The 16,854-nt window shown below is 37.5% G+C and overlaps 1 protein-coding gene across 1 annotated transcript in view; it reads right to left on the bottom strand.

The window, feature by feature from the left end:
- Positions 1 to 327: 327 nt before the first annotated feature.
- The window catches only part of LOC140157578 (scavenger receptor cysteine-rich type 1 protein M160-like), a 33,443-nt gene continuing 16,916 nt past the window's right edge, over positions 328 to 16,854 (bottom strand). The window contains exons 5-9 of the mRNA XM_072180818.1: positions 13,945 to 14,301; positions 9,696 to 9,893; positions 8,381 to 8,566; positions 3,743 to 4,081; positions 328 to 1,656 (exon numbers count right to left, since the gene is read on the bottom strand). Of these exons, the coding sequence (XP_072036919.1) occupies positions 1,562 to 1,656; positions 3,743 to 4,081; positions 8,381 to 8,566; positions 9,696 to 9,893; positions 13,945 to 14,301 (1,175 nt within the window). The 3' untranslated portion in view covers positions 328 to 1,561. The remainder of the gene's footprint in view (positions 1,657 to 3,742; positions 4,082 to 8,380; positions 8,567 to 9,695; positions 9,894 to 13,944; positions 14,302 to 16,854) is intronic.

The following is a 16,854-nucleotide window of genomic DNA, read 5'->3' as shown; positions in this document are numbered from 1 at the left end:
AAATTTAGTGACTCCCCAGAAGAGAATGAATGCACTGTTTATTCTTGCTAAATGTTTGCATTTAATATGTTATTGTTATGCAATGTTAAACCTTTTTTTGTGATTAGGGTGAACTTACCCCACCATATGGGCGAACCTGCCCCAATATGGGGCAAGTTCGCCACTTTGCAAAACTTTTTTGTTTGCTCTATCCTGTTGCTATTTTAAGGCATATAGTTCTGGGATTGTGGCTGTATATAGCTAAGACATAGGGCTTTCACATGAGCTAACCAGATCATCCCTAACATTAAAATTGACATCGCTAGGCTGGTCAGAAAAAAATAGGGCGAACACTCCCCGCTCTCCCTAGTCCCCTTCATCTGGCGCGACGCAACACATGGCATCTATCTCTAGTTCCGAAAAACTCTGGATTAATCAGCTCTGTAGGTACTATTACTAGTTATATTACTCTGCCAAATACGACAACTTTAACATGATTGGCACGATTGTAGTGCATATGAATTGAAATCTCTTGAACTATGAGTTGTTGTGTAATGGTTTATGGAATGATGTGGGGCCGTAGGGGTCAGTGACAACATGTAAAGTGTGCTGAGGCTTGTGGATCAACGTCTAGGCGTTGTGCCTAAATAGCGCACTATAAATCGTTGCACTTAAAAAAAAATATATATAAAGTATTATGGTATAAAGGTATTTTCCAGAATTTTGATGATGAAAACCGTTGCGGATTATGACATTTGAAGAAGAAAGGTATTATATTAATTCCTAATAATACATCATAATTGAGATTAAAATGCAGCCTCTAGGCGCTACCGTGACAAATACAATGATAAAAACACATTTAAGCTTTAAAACCAATATACAGAGACAAATATTTACAACCAGAAAGACCCGAAGTTAAAAGTAAAAATATACTGCTGTACATAAACTTAATCAAAATTTCAGTGTTCAAAAACATACATACAGCAGTTAAATTTTAAACCAGTATAAAATAGAAAACAGGATATTTAAAAAAAAGAGTGACAGGCGCACTCAGTGAAACACCATTTTATACCAAACGAGCACATATGTGACGTGTCATGTCAAAAGCAGACACTTTTGGGCAGTATCGTAAATGGAGAAATAGCCAAAAATCTGCCCGCAGGTGATTTTTTCACAATTTGGGTTTGTTGCAAATTTGTGATGTTATTAATGTTAAAAATATTGTCTGATAGTTTCAGACCAGAATATAACTGGCATCTTGTATTTTGAGACATTTTCAAGGTAATTCCTACTCTCAACATTGTCAATAATATATTTAAAGGCCGATATCTCAATTTCGAATTTTATAATACCATAACTTACAAACTCAATATCTTCGCTTACGAATGTCCGATTTCATTGGGGAAAACAGCGTTGTGGAGCAAAATATCTCTATATTTAAGATATGTAAAAACCTCAAAATTGGAAAATTAAAAACTTCCCACGAAGAATGCACATGAGCTAAAATATGTATACCTGTCAGTTATTCAAATTCTGGATGATGAAAACCGTTGCGGCTTCCGACCTTTGAGGTATAAAGGTATTACCCGGATGCCAGCCATAACCATGTAGCCACCATTAAACCAATTGCTATACCAAGTTTACAAGGTCTCTGGCTTGTTTCAGATCCCGCATACACTGAAAAATTAAAACATACATACAATAATATTGTGAAAACAAGTACAATAATATCAAGTGGTATTTGATATTTGTATTCAAATTTTTAATATTAATTGAGAACATGAGTTTGCAGACTGACCAACTCTTAGAGAGAAAACGAGGTGTATACTGGGTTTGATTGGTCGAAAAATATTTTGATTTTAATACGTATTCATTTCATTTCATTTCATTTCATTTTATTTAAAAAAAGTATCGTGGACCTAAGGCCAAATTGAGCAATTTTTACATTAATTAAAAGACATCAAAATATTACAAAATTACAAATACAAAATATATAAACAACAAATTTAAATTCAAATAATGCAAGATAAAAGATGAAAAATATTGCACATATAAAGCATAAATGGATATTGCCTCAAAACATCAGCATGCAGGTGTGAGTTGGTGTGGGTGGAAAAAGGGTACACAGGTGAAGGGTGCATGAGTGCACACACTGTCATGCATGCAGATGCACACATAACAGCATGCCCACCACACACGCTCCCTTCACCTCTGAACACAAACAACACCCAACCACCACAGAAAACAGCCACCCACACCTGCACACAATACTCACACACACCTGACACACACATACCTAATCCCCACCACAGCCACACCACACATATCACTGAACTCAAATATACTCCAAAAACACCTGGTACTCCCTCATGCCCCCACTCACACATACAAATAAAGAGATCATATATAAATTATATAAATAATAATGACACCTGCATACATGTAATACATCAAAACTGTTTAAAATGGCAAGTGCAAAAGGATAGTAGATTCAATAAATTAATAAAATATGGCACTGGACTATTAGCAAACCTGGATGTTCTGACTGGAAGTTTTGATGAGGCACTTGAATTACGGAGATTTCTACCATGGGGTTCAAACCTAGTGGGGGGAATGAGATGACTAGTACGACATCTACCCGGCGATGTGAGAATAATGATATAAAAACCAAACAATGAAAACAAATCCTTTTGACACATTGTCTCCACTCTCCGCTAGCAACTGAATTCCGTCAGTTATACCAGTGCGTTGCCTCCTTCACAGCCTATTTTTAAAATAAACATCTGATCTCCCTTAAATAATGACCATTATTCAAAAACGGGTAATTGTATTACAAATCTGTAAAATGCGTTGGAAGCAGGATTGATTTCTGCACATTTTGACACCTCATTTGTAGCAATTGATTGAATATTGACGTCACAGCGTACATTTAAATCAATGTACCCCAAGATTTGAAAGTTGTAGGAAATCGGTGGAATGATAACTGAATGTTTTTGTAAGAATTTGTATGTAAGTGCAACTTTCAAATCTGGACCTCACTACATTAAATTGACCGGTGTTTTATTGTTTTCTCGGCTATCGTATCAAATGAGGTGTCAAAATACGCAGAAATAAATTCTGCTTCCAACGCATTTTACAGATTTGCAATACAATAAATAGCCCCTTTTTTAATAATGGCCATTATTTAAGGGGGGTTAGTTACTTTTTGTGAGATGTTTATGTTTGCAATTAAGCGACACCCTCTGCTTGTTTGCCACTAATATGGTGGTGGGTATGAGCGTAGGGGTCAATGAAAGGTCTACACAGGGTCAAATTTTAAACTTGCTTACATTTTGTTAAAAATTATACCAAGGTTTATGGAAGGGGAGGGTCAGATATTTTGGCCACACACAGGGGTCAGAAACTAAAAGGTTTTCAAGAATTTAGAATGTAATTTAGATTTCCGAGATACAATATCAAAATTGACAAAAATGTATGACACATTCCTAGATTGGTACAGACATCGACCTGTAGCAAACTCCATGCAATTTTGTCACTCAACAAAAACAAAAAACAGCGAATCCCAAACTCGATGACCCAATTCATACACTCCTAGGGTGTAAGGTCTTAAAAATAGGAATGGGAAAATAATAATCTATAAACTATCATTCCCCTTGCAGATGGCAAACCTATCAAATTTTACATGTTTTAGGCCCGGTTTTTTAGGACACATTTTGAGAAAGAGTCATTTCCCTCAAAATTCCAAATGCAAACTTATACATACCGTCACTTGCACATATGATACCAATGTCCATAGTATGATTACATTGCGATGTACCCCAAGTTGGATGTCTACAGGTATCTATATCATATTCAGTGCCATCACACCAGAGGCTTTCTAACCAGATACGACCCTGACCAGCTCCAAATTTCCGCGTCAATGTTGCTGTACCGTAGCCAGCAAGGCCAATCTGCTTGCATACGATTTCTGGTAGTTTCCCATAGTCAAACTGCTCATTGAAACACACCGTACCCCATTCTTTCTGAAAGTTGATTTCAAGTCGCCCTTCATTTGGTCCATTTCCGTCAACCAAGGCAATAGAAGGAGAGTATGGAGATATAGCTGTAGGTGTGAACATAGTTAAATATGCGTTATATACCAAGTACAGATCACAGTGTCATCGCCCCGATATCTTCATGGCAGAAATCGCCATGGTAGGTTGAATCCACCGCCACGCATGGCCATTTTGTTCCGACCTGTTTAATAGTTTTGAGACGCATAATGGGCCGAAGGACATCTGACTACTGACAATAGCCCGGTGACTGGCCTCGATCATAGATTATCAAAAATCTATGGTGTGAGTTAGCATGGATCGCCATAGGTCATTGCTTTTAGACTACCTCCACGATTGACCTATACACTGCGCTATATAATTCTGCATTACAAAATCAGAATTATTGACAGTTTTTGAGTTCAAGACGCAAGCTTCTTTCTCAAGACGCTAGCTAACGACTATCATATCTGTTCAACATGTATATTCAAGTGCAAGGAACCACATCTGGCTTAATAGGAAATTTTACGGGAGATATTCATCATTTTCTACCCCGGTATCCAAAGATTTTCGTCCGAATATCATCATCGTGCATAGCACATTCACGTGTATCGATCCCGGGTATTTATTTTAGTATCTCTACTGTACCAAGTAATTATTAGACAGGCGATGTCGGTTTGCAGATGCTTTCATGATGGTAATAAATATGGTCTATTGCCATTTGGTCTAATACCATTTCGTCTAATTCCCGTTTAGTCTCTATTCAATTGGTCTATTACCAGAAAGGCTAATTGCCACTTCGTCTAATAATCATATAGTCTAATGTCCATTAAGTCTAATATTGTTTGGTCTAATAACCGGTATGTCTACTAACCATATAGTCTAATAACCATTTGGTCTAATATTTCTTTAATAACCATTTGGTCTAATAACCGTTTGGTCTAATAACCATTAGGTCTAATACTCGTATGGTCTAATAACCTAAATGGTATGTAGACCAAATGGTATTAGACAAAATGGCTATTAGACCTATTGGTTATAGACCAAATGAGCATTAGACTAAATGGTTGTTAGACTAAATGGTTTTAGACTTATTGGTTATTAGACTAAATGGTTATCGGACCAAATGGTTAAAGGATCAAATGGTTAAAGGACCAAATGATTATTGGACGTAGTGGATATAGACCTAATGGGTTTAGACGAAATGGATGTAGATGAAATGAATATGAGACCAAATGGTATTAGACCAAATGGCAAATCCCCTTAAATATGATACCCCGTAATAAGTGTTAAGGTAATATGTTGGTAGATATTCATAAACAATGTTTATAGCAAGTTAACCCTATTTGAACCCATTTGACCTTTGACCCATGACACATTGATTCACTTCCGAACTCAACCACTACCTACATCTATACTGCGACATTCACCCATTTGAGTACATATGACATAATTGATTGCTTGTGAAGTTGATAAATAATACATCTGATATGTGCCTGAATAAGGTATGAATAGTTAATAGTTGATTCAGCGACCGGATATCAGACAAAGAGGGATCTTCTAGTGAATAAATATGACAACTTTATTGAAGGTGAATTAGTCCGCATGGTGCTTTCAGTGCTTTTGAAACTAATTAACTTCATTTGACCCCTTTAACGTAAACAAAAACAAAATTCGATGTTTTATTGGGGTGCGGGCAACCCTATTCCCCGGGGGGGCACTCAACACAAATGACCATACAGGTATGCTCCCCGGAAAGACCCCCTTTTGGGTTTCGCAGCTCCGAACGGCCCCCTGTCTTTCACCAAAATAAAGCTCCGAAAGATTTTTATAATTTCAGCTCTAAAAGACCCAACAATTGCTCATTCCTCATATTTCTTGTTTTTTCAGGCGATTTTCAACCAAAAAGCCAAGAAAGACCCTTGATTTTGACTTTTCACAGCTCCAAAAGACCCCATTTTAATTGTTCACAGCCCGGTTCACAGCTCCGAAAGACCCCCTTTTACCGGGTCCCCGCAACACCAAACTGGTGTTGTGACTGCCCAATTGGGTGGATTAAAGCCGCTTAAAAATCGATGTTAGATTCTTTTGTGTTGTAAACTGTCATCATTCTTTTGTCTACGTGTAACACGGGTGATAGAATGCAGTTTAAAAAAGCCTCCAAGGCCGCATCATTTCACATTTTAGGTGAGATTGAGCCGACGGGGACCCAGCTACGGCCGCCATTGAGGTGTAGGAATGCGTGAAATTGGATTCGTCTATACCTATAATAATGCACTATATAATCTTCTAAGATATTAAGAGAGTAACAAAAAAACTCCTTTCTCAAACACGAGATAAATCTACTATTGAACTAGTTAGGCCTATTTCAAAAGTTGTTGTTGGAGCTTTTGGACTTTTTTCTTTTCTAGTGTTGTTGTACTATTTTAAACATCTTTCATATTTCCAATCACGGACAGCTCTTTTTGGGGCCACCATTATGTTAGTATAAGCATGGGACACTGTATTACTTTTACATGCCTCATTCAAAAATATTTGACAAAATAATCTTTAAACTAAATGCAATCCGGCGAACTATAGACCCGTATCACTCACTTCCGTGACATGCAAATTACTGGAACACATCTTATTCAGACACATTATGGATCATTTAGAACAACATGACATCTTATCTCATTTCCAGCATGGGTTTCGTGCAAATCACTCGTGTGAGTCACAGTTGTTAATAACCGTGGAAGATCTGGCCAGAAACTTAGACCGTGGCAAGCAAACTGATATGCTTATTTTAGACTTTCAAAAAGCATTTGACATGGTACAGCATCGACGGCTGATACAAAAGCTAGAATATTATGGAATCCGTGGAAACATCCTGGTGTGGATCACAAATTGGTTAGTATCAAGAACTCAAAGCGTGGTCGTTGATGGGGAAACATCAAACCCAGTCCATGTAAGTCGGGCGTCCCACAGGGAACCGTTATGGGCCCGCTTATGTTTCTGGTTTATATTAATGACATTGCAAATGAAATCGACAGCGGAACAAACATCTGGCTCTTTGCAGACGACTGTTTATTATACCGTGCCATCCATTCATCAAGAGATACAGACACTCTGCAAAAAGACCTTTCATCCCTTGTGAACTGGGCATCAAACTGGCAAATGTCATTTAATACTAATAAATGTAAAACACTTCGCATCACCACCAAAAGAAACCCGGTAATCCATACTTACTCGATGGCTACAGATTACCTTGAAACCGTAAAACACCACCCATATCTTGGAATCGAACTGACTCATAATCTCAAATGGGCTGAACACATTAATAATATTGCAACTAAGGCCAACAAAGCTCTCTGGTTTGTAAGACGTAACCTCTGGCGATGCCCTTCATCAATCAAGCAACAAATGTATTTCGCACTTGTCAGACCTATCCTAGATTATAGTAGCGTAGTGTGGGATCCTCATACCGCAACAGATATACAGAAACTGGAAATGATACAAAGAAGAGCAGCGCGGTTTTGCACCAACAACTACAGGAACACCCCGGGCACTGTCACAGATATTCTCAACAAGTTGAATTGGCCAACACTACAGCACAGAAGAAAAACGTCACGACTCAAAACAATGCACAAGATTCAGCACCAAGAAATATCTGTCCCAATCCCAAACTACATACGGACAATCTGCCACTCACACTCGTCAGTTTCATCCTGCTAAATTTCGTGTCATGGGTCCATCCTCCAACACCTACAAATTCAGCTTTTTCCCTCGCACAATACCGGAATGGAATGATCTGCCCTCTTCGTTACTTGATTGCACAAAGTTGAGCCTCTTCAAAGCAGGACTCTGTAATATTACTTTTTAATTTGTTGTTTAATTACCTTTTCTGAGCCGTGTCTTTTGACGACCGGTGTCGGCAATCATGTTCTTAGTCAGATATTGCCTTTATGGCAACTTTACTAAGTATTGTTGTAGATGTAGATGTAGATGTAGACAAAACATTTTTTGACACGATATGGTGTTTTTAAGGGGTTGGTAAAATTTACAAATGGTGTGCCAAAACTTGCTTGCCCCCCGGCCAGCCAAAATACCCCCTCCCCCTTGGCACTTGACAAATTTTAGGATCCCAATTTGTAAACTTTAAATGGTCTAGATACTGTTGCGAGCGCAGCGACCAGGAAAATTGGCCTGTTTTCCTTAGGCCTTTTTAGAGCGTTTTATTAAAAAGGCGCGCCATGAATGTGTGCCAAAAATCGCTTGCCCCCCCCTCGGTCTACAAAAAATTGCCCCCCCGCAATGCAATTTTATTTTCCACCTAAGGTGTGAATTTGCAAAGAGCGAACGAATCCAGATTTCAAACTATTATCACTTACTACCACATACGACTCCAACATCGTTCGAATGATCGCAAAGTCCACTTCCTCCCCATTCACTGTGTTTGCAATCCTTCAATATCATACGAGAGTCTGTATTATCTGGTGTGCACTGCACGTCATCTAACCATATTTTATTCTGAGATGACTCTCCGAATAATTTTGCTGTTGTTCCTTTGTGAAACCCTATAAAATGAAAGCAAAATTATCCGTCGTGAATATCGTATACGGACGTATACGGATGTATCCAAGATTACTATAAACCGTACCCACGGAGTGCGTCGCGCGATTCGCCAAGCGCGGGTAGCGACCAACGGAGGAACGATTTTGCACCTCTGTTGTAGTCAATAATGGGTTATTCACCATGTTCACAGTTATACATGACTGTGAATTTCAGATGGGTTTCAGCTGAATGGGTCACTCCATCTCCATTTGAAGAGGTCCGGAGGTTTATAGTTGTCTACTATTCGACACTATGCGGTAATCATGACGTAAGTTTTTACAATAATATGCTTGTAAATTGCAATAAACATGTTTGAAGTTGGCGGTATTGGCGACAAAAATGGTCAAAGGATGAAACAAAAACAAACATAGAAAATCGAAACATTATGGTTTTTGGGACATAGGCATGTTTATTTTAGCCTGATATGGAAATTGGACGAGGGGCGTTTATGCAAAACGTACAATGAGCCACCCATATTGATACGCGTCATGTGCCTGTCAATAGACCCCCCCTTTTTTTTAGGCAAATTCTGGCTACACCCAATGACCCTCTTTTTCACCAGCTTAAACCCAATGACACCCTTTTGTTTTGCAACGGCAAGCCAAATATGCAATTATTCTCGAGAAACCACTTTTATATTTATCGATCTAGAAACTTGGTTTTAGGAGTTGTTTTTTTTATCGAGAAACCCGCCAATGGTGCAATTAATCGCTAAACCAGGTTTATTAGTAGAAAACCTGGTTTATCGATCCAAATGCCTGAATTCTGCAAAATCCTGGTTTCTCAGTAATTATTGCACATTGGGGATGCAATTAATCGATAAAGTAGGGTTATCGATCGAAAAACCTGTTTGGTTTTTTTTAAACCAGGGTTTTCAGTAATTAATAAACCAGGTTTATCAATCGAGAAAACAGATTTATCGATCAAAAAACCGGGTTCTCCTAGTTTGGCTTGCCATATGCAGAATATTAACATTAAATATTGGCGGTCGATTTTCCTTCAGAATTAGACACAGCGTGTCCGAGTTGCTAACACACCGTGCATATTGGTGATGCGTTTTCAACACTGTTTAAGCAAAGGATGAGCGTTTACCTATGATAAGAGATCTTTTGTCTTGTGGTCCCGGATGATAACCAAGTTGATGACACACTGCATCAGCCTCTGATTGTCCCCATGACTTGAAATCATCCACACATACCGTACCCCACTCTCCAGCATTGAAAACTTCTAGTCGGCCTTCGTATGGTCCTGATCCACCCACTAGGCGTATAGGAACAGCTGGTGTAGAGCCTGTGCAAGGTTGATTAAAAATTAGACAAAAAATAACAAATTTATACACTGAATTTATGGTCACACAATAATGACGAATGGATAATAAATTCAATTTTGGTTTGGCTGGGGGTGGACCCATCAATATACCAACTTTTCAAGAAATTTTGACCCATCAATATATCAAAACTTATATATCACAAGTTGTCTTAATTTTTACAACTTTTCCGCCAAATTTTTGGGATTTCAAAAATGTTGGCTACAGCGAGGAATTGGGCTATAAAAATTGAGAGAATCTTTGAAAAAAAGGACCATCCATATACCAAATTTGGCCTAGAACATGTAGAAAGAGGGTTCATTCATTGTTATATAACTCATACAAAGTTTCTTGTCATTTGATTGGCCAACTACTATTGATTATTTTTGCTATTTTTAGCGACCAGCTGCAAAAGGACTATTGCACTCCGCGCCCGTGCAATATTTATTTTTCCATTGCACGGACGCGGAGCTACCATAGCAACGCTGACAGACGCGCGAGCGTATGGGATTAAATACCACTAATAGGCCTGGGCGATACATTGAAATACGGCGAGTAACTATTTGTTTTCATGGCATTTTCGAAAAGACTGCATTAAAATTGCTGAAATTGATCAAGTTATATAGCCAAAAAAGTACTTTTTAGAGTTTGATGCTTCAAAATGGTACATTTTCTCTCATTATATGACATTTTTGTTGTAATAGTACCAAAGTTCATACGCACGGCTTCGGTTTTTAGTAAATACTAGCGGAATGCCCGCGCTCCGCGCGGGCCTCCGCTAGTTGAGTTAACGGGAGCGATTACTAAAACGGGAAGAATCGCTGAACAGATTACATTATGATAGAGACTATTAAATGGCGTTTAATACTACGCCGTATTGCTATTACCTAAATACTGTACTAAATAAGCTTAAATAGGCCTACCCTAAAGTAAACCATAACCCCGTATACCCCGTATTTCCTTTTTAGCTTGCTCGCTCTTTCTTCCTTTTTCTTCTTTCTTTATTATTTTTGCTTCCTTCCTCCCGTACCCTTACGATATTTAGTAGGCCTAATCCCGTTATCCCATCCCATAATACCATAAACCGTACACACATCTTTTTCCCGTAGGCCTATTTATTACGTCCGCCTCTCATAGCGTGTCGTTCACCCGTAATATCATTAGGCCCTACGTGGCTGTGCGTCGTTTACGCGCGCGATGGCGTAGTGCTGAGTGCGTTACCCTCGCGGTATCGCTGCGCTATTCGCGCGCGCCTCGGCGTTAGATACGCCATTGTGACGCGCGTGGCTTGGCTAGCAACTGACTGCTTTTTTGTTTACTTAGGGTAGCAACCGATCACATTTTCACTGTGCAGCCAATTCCTGACCGTTTTCAACCAAATTTTCGCATTACCATCTCGGCATATTCCTCGATATCCCGTATGAATTTGGCGACATTTGGATCGAAACTGACGAAGCCTTTGATATCTCACCCACATAGTCAGTCAGTCAGTCAGTCACAACATTCCCCTATTTATAGTAAGATTCGCCCTACCATATTGTAACTCTCAGCTTCGAGGGCGCACTGTCATTTTAAGGTGTTTACGGTTCAGTGCGTTAAAACAAGAAAAGTCTCAGGTCAACCTATGTTGAATTTTTGATCATTTGGCATCTAAATCATATAGTTTCACCTGATATTAGTGGCATTGAACTGGGAGAGTTCTGAATATGAGAAAATTCCACCCGAAATTAGGCATTTTCCCATTGAAATCCGTGTAATACATAATTAGTGGTACTAGCGGTCACCCGTCTTTCGCGGTTCGCAAATAAATGCAATTTTACCAAATGCATCACCATGCACCTTCCGAGTTTTTATTGCGAACAATTTTACCAACTCCATAATTTATTACCGAATGATCAGTCGTTTCATTTAATTCATTTTAATCAACTTTGTTTTTGTTGCCCCCCCCCCGTGTTGCCCTCTATCCTCCCGTTCTTTCCACCGTTTCCCCCTTTAGCTCACATCCTCTTCTCCGCTCTGTCTCTTCTGATCTGTCTCTGTCCATAGTACCATGGTTTTAGTACTTCTTCGTAGTCAACTGCTAAAAATTTTGTGAATGTGATTTATGTGAAACATAAAATGTACAATTTGTAAGTCAGTAGGCCTATATTAGTAGGAATTATGCTCAAAAAATTTATAATTTGTATTTTTGCCATGTTTGCGAAGTTTGATGGTCACCCATGCATCGTGAATTGTTAAATAATATCACCAACCCATAGCACCCATTCACTCTCCTCACTCATTTTGATTTTCCCGTGTTTATTTATTCCCAGCTGCTTTAGAGGCAGCGTGTTGATGCGCGATGTCGCGAGATGACGCGATTTAAATGATACGCGTTTTTTTGTTTGACGCGGCGTGTTGATACGCAAAGACGCAAGATTATTTTGTTTGACGCGATGTAGTTGTTAGGTGGGCATAGAAACTGATGCTCACTATTTTGAGGTCCCTGGATATTTTTAAAGGTATTTTTGCTCATTTTTAGACTTTAATCACTAAGATTGAAAAAAATGAGGTGAATATGCAGCGTAACTCAGTGTATGATTAGGTTTGCAAAAGTAAAATTTGCAGTTGCATCACCACCGTTCGAGTTTTTATCCCGAAAAGTTTTGCAACTCGGTAATTTGTTATAGATTTAACCTATACCGCGAGGTCTCAGGTTTCCACCTCGACTCGCCAATTATAGGTGCGGGTGTTGGTTTTAAAATTAATATGCATTTAGATATCTTTTAATTTATTTTGTTTTCCTGGTGATTTATAAAATTAAGTGGAAGCAAGGGAACTTATTTATGAGTTATATAAAACAAATATTGAATGTTTTTATTCGTTCAATGGAAAGAATATTTCCATTCGGTAAAATATGAACTGTTCCATTCAACTCGGCAAAGCCTTGTTGAATGGAACAGTCCATATTTCACCTCATGAAAATATTCTTACCATTGAACTCATAAACATTCAATATTTGTATCATATACCAAAAGGCCAAAAATGCTGCACATGTTTGCGGCACATTTCCATATGGGTTTCCTTACTGAGAAACCCCCTCCTCCGCCCAGTACGATCTACTATCATATCAAAAGTAACCAACCATTGTTTGGAGCTCCACGAAATATGAAATTACATTACGGATTTGTTTCTTTAAGGAACGATCATTATTCTAATAGAAAGAATCAGAGAATGACCCTTTGAACACATTTATCTCTATTGTAATATCAACTAAAAACTGAGATTAAATTTCTACGCAAGCCATGTAATTGTTCTAGTAGTTTTCTACTATACTTTATGCTATACCAACCAATTTGCTATTCCAGATGAATTCCGTACCCTCACTCCCTATGGAAGAAATGTGAAAAAGGGTCCAATTCCGGTTGGAATATGAAAAAAAAACTTGATTCTGGTTGACATTTTTAGCATAGATTCCAGCAGGGGAATGGAAGAGACAGTTTGGTACAATTCTGGATCGTCTAAAATGTAAATCAATAAATGTTATCGGAAATCTACGAAGACCGTACAGAAGACCTTACACACAGGGGTGGGTGTGGGTGGGGTGTGGGGTGGGGTGTGTGGATGCGGAATGTCATCTGGAATAATGGTTAAGAGAAAAATAATAAGAAACTTGGCGACTTTATGACTACTTGATTCACCTGAAAATGTGTGGCAACCAAAAGAGGTCAAAATGTAATTGATTAGGCACAACATCCTTTGTGGTCCTAGAGCGCTATCGGTGCCCGAAGAGGTACCGATGGCACTTTTTATTGTACCCTGAACATTTGTACAGCGCTTTTTTTTTTATTGAAATGAAAAACAATTACACTATGCCACTCTTAATTATTATGCTTGATACAATTTATTATCTCCAGTGAGTGATGTTAAGAGTCATCGGTACCTAACCGGGCACCGATAGTTCTATAGGACACAATTCGATGTGGTGCCTAAAATGAAATAGACTAACACAGGATGGAGGTCTGCCTCCATCAAAAAATAAGTAAGTACATGTACCGTCACAAGCTATCCCCGCTGCAGCATCGCTATCATTGTAGTCACATATACCTCCATAATAGTTCTTTGCACACAGTGTCATCTTCCCCGAATGATCCCGCCAATATCCCGCCAAACATGTTCCGGAATAATACCATATTCTCTGTAAATCTCCATTGCCATACTGTGTTGTTGTAGCATAGCCTGCGGATTGGTTCCGTCCACTGTACCCAAGGAGCTTACATACCGTGGTGACTTCTTCCTCCGTAACAATAGCTTCATCACATACGCTACCCCATTCGTTTGTGAACTTCATTTCCAGACGTCCTTCATTAGGAGTGGGTCCGTCCACTAACCTGACTTCTGGTGTCAATTTAACTGCAGAAAACATTGGATGGAGAAAAGTTTTGATATTTAGATTGAAGATCTTGTTGTTGAATAAAATATATTAAATGCGGTAGGTTTAAAAGACGGGACAATAAATAATCCAATTTCACACACTCCTACACCTCAACAGCCTGCCGGTTGTTAGGGCATTTTTCTATTATGAAGGTGGTTTTTATTTTGAATGCCAAGCTCCTAGAAACTCGTCTTTAAAAGACGGAATTGTCCCAAGTTTGGAAGGATACCAACTCCATTTTTTGGAGTGAAAAATTGCATGTCACGATCACAAAAATGTTCATATCATCATGCCAGAAAAAGCTCCCAACTCAAAAATTGGTGTCATGTTATATAATAACTTAAGTTAGCTTGCCTGAAAATTTCATGAATTTTGGTTGGGGTATATTCCTAGTCGTATATTGAACATGTTGAAATGTTTATCTTTGTGCGTGACTACTGTCAGGCGATATATTGTACGGCCGATATTTTTTCTGCAAAGAAACTTCCATCGTCAATTATCCATTGTTGGTTATTTACCATGAAAATAATACTCACAACATTCAAACAATTTTTAAAGTCAGCATAAAGGTTTGTGTTACATTATTTGGATGGTGTTAATTCATTCCAGAAATAGAATACACGAATGAGCAACTGAGTGGGAATAAGATTGCTATTAATACCGAATCACATGGCTTAGTGGTAAATATTTGAATGTTCGAGCTTGTTCGAACCCCGCCAGCACCTCTCTTTGATTTTTGATTTTATTTTAACTCATTTTTTTTAATCCTAGTTTTCATATTTTTATAAAAGCCATAAACGATTTCTGGCAAATTTTAAGGTAAGTTATTCCAAAAATCATAAAAATCATTTATAGCATTAGTATATAACTGCCCAGCAAACACAAAAACGTTTTAAAAACATTCTAAATAAGTTATATTTTGGCTTTTGGTTTAGGTAAAAACGTTTTTATAACATTAAAATGTCGGGTTATATAAAGGTCATGAAAACGTTTTAAAACGTTTTGTATGAAAACACATTGCAACAATATTTTTTAATGTATTCAAAATGGTATTGTAAACTATTTTTGCAAACATTTTTGGCCAAATATTTTTTTGTCAATACTTAAATAACATTATGTTAAAAATGTGCATAGAATATCAAAAAATGTTTTTTAATGTTATGAAAACGTTTTATATCCTTAATATACCCTTTAAATAACCCGACATTTAAACGTTTTCTGACAACCTTTTATAACCTTTTGCGAATGATGTCGAAAAAAAAAACGTTTTGTGTTTGCTGGGTGTCAGGAAGGGTTTCTGTATCATTTGAAGCAGAAATAACGAGGTAAAATAAAAGAAAAAACTTATTATCTTGGCCGCTTATCTGTAGTGTTCTATGGGGGATTTAATGTCTTAATAAAACAACAAAGTTAGTTACTCTAGACAACGAACTTGGCTGATTCCAATTAGGTGTAATCCGAGGTGTAAGTTGGGCATTGTGTAAAAATTACAAATACATTGTATAATATGCCAAAAATTACAGTGAAATATATGTTGTCTATAGGGGAGGGGTCTAGTCGTGAAAATCTGTGTTTACGTTCTTTTATTTGTTAGATATTCTTCAACTTTTCAAATTACTTAAGGGATCTAGAATGAGCGTTTATGGCGTTTCGACAGTATTTTTTGTGGGACATGAGAGCACCTCAGACGTATCGAATTGCATTCTGAATACGAAGCATGTCTTTCTGATATCAAATAATTTACATTTTTTGAAATTTACGATATAATACAAATTTTATGACAAATTATTAAAATTTGATATTTTCAAATTTTTGATATATAACAGTCCTCGAAATAAATTTTATAAATCTAATGATATATTCTTAAAGTGTATGTAGCTGGGAGGAAAAGCCGACGATCAATTGAAAATTTTGACCTTTTATATTGAAGATATGGATTTTTTTTTCCAAAAAGACCTATTTTTTTGTGTGTTTTGGGGAAAAAATCCATATCTTCAATACGAAAGGTCACAATTTTCAACTGATCGTCGGCTTTTCATCCCACCTACATACACTTTAAGTATAAATCATCAGATTTATAAAGTTTACTTCAAGTACTGTTAAATATCAAAAATATCAATTTTAATGATTTGCCATAAAATGTGTATTACATTGCGAATTTCAAAAATCAAAATTATTTGATATCAGAAGGACATTCTTCGTATTCAGAATGCAATACTGTCCAAACGTTCATACCCCTTCCCTTAAGTTTGATATGCTTTATTTAATATTGAAAGCTACAGAACTTGAATGCAATGGATTAAAAAAGATATTAAATCGAATGCAGGATTAGCCTAGGCTATAAGCAGAGAAGATGCTATCAAGAATATAGGCCTAAATATTAAATACTTAGGCCTAGTAACAAGAAATAAATCATGAAAAAAGTGGGCCTTCAAGCGGACATTCAAAATATTATCAAAGACAAAAGGGAGATTAATGTATATCATTTCAGAAAAGCATACGAGCGGCGTTTCCTCAAACCTGTAGATATA

The sequence above is a fragment of the Amphiura filiformis genome, chromosome 7 (genome assembly GCF_039555335.1).
Source record: "Amphiura filiformis chromosome 7, Afil_fr2py, whole genome shotgun sequence".
Taxonomy (NCBI): domain Eukaryota; kingdom Metazoa; phylum Echinodermata; class Ophiuroidea; order Amphilepidida; family Amphiuridae; genus Amphiura; species Amphiura filiformis.
Note: the sequence above shows the minus strand (reverse complement) of the source record. Positions and strands in the feature narration are given on the sequence as shown.